The sequence below is a fragment of the Bison bison genome, unplaced genomic scaffold, assembly GCF_000754665.1.
Source record: "Bison bison bison isolate TAMUID 2011002044 unplaced genomic scaffold, Bison_UMD1.0 scf7180017864181, whole genome shotgun sequence".
NCBI lineage: Eukaryota > Metazoa > Chordata > Mammalia > Artiodactyla > Bovidae > Bison > Bison bison.
This window is the reverse complement of record NW_011494753.1, coordinates 8,643,532-8,646,874: the sequence shown is the minus strand read 5'-3', so window position 1 is coordinate 8,646,874 and position 3,343 is coordinate 8,643,532. Positions and strand designations below refer to the sequence as shown.

At 56.3% G+C, this 3,343-nt stretch overlaps 1 protein-coding gene across 1 annotated transcript in view; it reads right to left on the bottom strand.

The window, feature by feature from the left end:
- Positions 1–3,343, bottom strand: part of SCAMP2 (secretory carrier membrane protein 2) — a 25,950-nt gene that overhangs the window by 6,884 nt on the left and 15,723 nt on the right. Inside the window, exons 4-7 of the mRNA XM_010843345.1 lie at positions 3,041–3,158; positions 2,398–2,526; positions 1,591–1,750; positions 337–438 (exon numbers count right to left, since the gene is read on the bottom strand). Of these exons, the coding sequence (XP_010841647.1) occupies positions 337–438; positions 1,591–1,750; positions 2,398–2,526; positions 3,041–3,158 (509 nt within the window). The remainder of the gene's footprint in view (positions 1–336; positions 439–1,590; positions 1,751–2,397; positions 2,527–3,040; positions 3,159–3,343) is intronic.

Sequence of the window (3,343 nt, the reverse complement as noted above, 5' to 3'; positions counted from 1 at the left end):
CACCGGCCGCCGCCCAAGCCTCGGGGCTTGTCCGGGGCCTGTGGGAGCAGCCGCAGGCTCTAGGAGGGCCAGGCAGGAGAAAAGGACAAGGGCGCCCTGCAGTGCAGGACACAGCCCTGAGAGCCTAAGGATTCAGGCCAACTCCACCCACAGCACTCCGGAAAGGGGTGAGTAAGGCGAAACAGTGAGTGGCTACCAGGGAAGAAGCGGAAGAAGGCAGACCCCCGCTGACCCATCACCCCTCTCCCAGCCATGGTGGAAGACAGGTCATCGGTGGGGCCTTTCTGGGAGCAGGGGAACAGGGCCTAGTCCCCTCTGTGCTGCCCCACGTCTCACCTGTCCCCAAGGCTAGGGATGCCGATCAACTGGATGATGTAGATCCCTATTTGACAGAAAAATACAAAGAAGAACACGAAGAAGCTGAAAGAGTTGTCAGACCTGTGGAGAGAGGGGGAAATGAGAAGTCACACAAGGGCTTCGGGCTCAGATCTCAGCCTTCTCACTTGCCAGGATACCTTCCTCGCTAAGAGACAGGAGGAAGGGTGCCAGAGCAGACAGAGCTCCAGGGGTCAGCCACACTGTCCATGAGGACAGGGACACACAGACACCCCCGTAATCAAAAAGGTCTTGCCTTCCGCTGCCTTCCAATTTAAGGGGTCAATGCTTGAGTGCTCACAGAACTTGTAAATAAAGTTGCTCACCCCACGGACAATGTAACAAACCTAACAGTCCATTTCCTGAAGTTATCTCCATTTCATAACAGGTAAGAAAATCTAAGACTGTTATAAAGATAATAAAACTTTAAGAATCAATCTGTAGGCCTGGGCAGAAGAAAAGACACCTAGGGAGTAGGGAACACCAGATAAAACTGGTGTTTGACAACTTCCATCACGCCCTGGAGGGCTAGAATACAGTGAGGGTACAGGTTTTGCCTGCTGAGTACATGGGAAGGTTTGGCCACTGCTCTGCCCCCTCTTTCCCAGGACCTGCTGGGCTCCCTGTCTCTCCTCCCTTCTCTCTTCACTCCCTGCTGGGCTCAACTAGGAGTTGAGCATCAACTCCTAGTCTCAATTCCAAAAGTCCTAGGGGTCTGTGAGGTGGATTCATTCATGTCCACAGTACTGACTCTAGGGCCACCGGTCAAATACTGGCACTCATCGAGGCTCAAGGGTTACTGGGGAGGTAGGGGGAGGGGCAGACATGAGCATGGAGGGGTAAAGCTATTGAGAGCTTATGTCACTCTTATCAGACTCTGTCTGGCTATCACAGACACACAGCCTCTCCCCGGAACTAAAATCCCAATGAACCAGACAGACTGGGAGCAGGGGGAAGGCAAGGAAGGCTCTTGATTTCCTCTCTGGGTCTCCCGAGCCTGGTCCAAGGACAGGGCCCAGAGCAGACCTCTGGTACAACAGAGGAGAAAACAGCTGCTGATCCCTGCCTGTTCTCACTAAGGGTGGGGATCGGAAAGTGAATTTCCCCACCATTCCATTCTGCTCTAAGACTGGGAGGGGGCCCCAGGGCTGATGGGCTTTGGCCTGCTACCTGATGCCAGCCATATACTACTCACCCCTGCCCAGCCCCACTCACCTGAAAGCCTTATAGATGGGTCGATACCAACAAAGGAAGGCACAGGGGGTGAAGATCACAAACCACAGGATGGAGAGGCCGAAGTCTACTCCCCTGGAGGTGTCGACTAAGAACCAGGCCAGGCAGGCAAGCAGGTTCAGAAACAGAGTCACTGAATGCACTGGGGAAGGAGAGGTGGGGAGAGAGAGGCTTGTGCCAAGGGGACCGAAGGCCTCCCCACTGAGGCAAACCATCCCCTGAAGAGGAAATGAGGTCCACGCTGTGAGAGCAGCTGCAGAAATACTAGAGGACCTTGGTGTGTACACAGGCAGAGTGTTCTGAGACCTTAAAACCAGGGAATCTTAAAACTCAGGTATCTGAGGAGTGGCAGTGGAGGGGCGGATACAGATACAAGGGCTGAGCTTTGGGGAATGAAGTCTTTCAGCAGGCTTTCCCCTGGTTGTGGACAGCCCCCAGTAGAGCTACAAGAAGTCTTCTCTCCTCGCTCCTCATTCCTAGGAGCCGAGAGGACCATGGGGAGGAGAGGCCTTCTCCTAAGGAGGGCTGTTCAGTGCAGAGAGCTCTGTAAGAACTCTGAAGCCTCCGGCTAGTCCCACCCTACCTGATATGGGGTCTGGACAGGCCCTTGTGGGGAGGTTCCCAGGACAGGCAGCAGACTGTGGGGAGCCAGTTATGTGGGCAGAGACACCCCTCAGCCCAGCCCAGAGAGAGGCTGCAGCCTGCCAAGAGGAGCAACCAGAGCATAGCCAGCACGCTCGAGTCACAGCCCACTTCACCCTGAGCTTGAAGGGGCAGAGCAAGACTCACACATCCAGAGATAGTAGAGCATCTTGCATATCCGCTGGTAGTCGGCAGGGATCTCTGTGGAGAAGTCCTGATAGAAGCAGGGCTTGACAGGGCACCACACGGGCAGGGGCGGCCAGTTGTTCTCTCTCACTGCATGGGAAGAGGTAAGGAGGTGAGCCCGGCCTTAGCAGCAGCGTGGCGGGGTGCACATGCGGGCCCAGTCCCTGGGCCAAAGCAGGGCTCCCGGGGGGTGCCAGCAGACGGGGCTCAGGGTGTATGGATATGGAGTGGGATGGGGAAAGAGGACGGGACACAAACACCCCTGAGCTCACTCCAATACAATGGACCCCAGATGCACTGGGAAACACAGAGCTCGACGGCCTAAGTGATTACTTTTATTAACCACCAGACCGTAAGCACAAGGGGGCATCATCATGGGTAAGGAATCCTGGGACCAAGGCTCCCACTCGAAGTAAATTCCAGAGTGGGGAAGGAGTGAAGAAATAACCTACATCCATTAGGACCAAATGGCAAGTCTCCTGACCTTCACCTTACTTGGCGTTCCCCAGGACAATGCCGTGACAGAGCTCAGCAAGGCTCTGAGGCTGCCCTGGAACAAGCGGGCTCAGGCAAGTCCTAAGCCAGGCAGCACGGCCTCCCCTACCATGTAAGTTGGCCACCGTGTTCTGAAGCTCCCGCTCCTTCCGTTCCAGCTCGGCCGCTTTCCTGTCCAGTTCTTCCTGCTGCCGCAGCAGGCTTGCCTGGGCTGCAGAGGCCACAGCCTGGAGGGTGCAGAGGAGATGGAGGGCAGCCAGACACAGAAGACAGTGAGACAGTGTCGGTCTGAGCTGAAGCCAGAGAGGCCGTGCCCCACGCAGGGAGGGCTCAGGGGCAGTCCCAGGCCCAGGTGCCATGGGTACCCAAGACCACCATGGAGAGGCCGAGGTGACCTGCCCCCCACCACCTC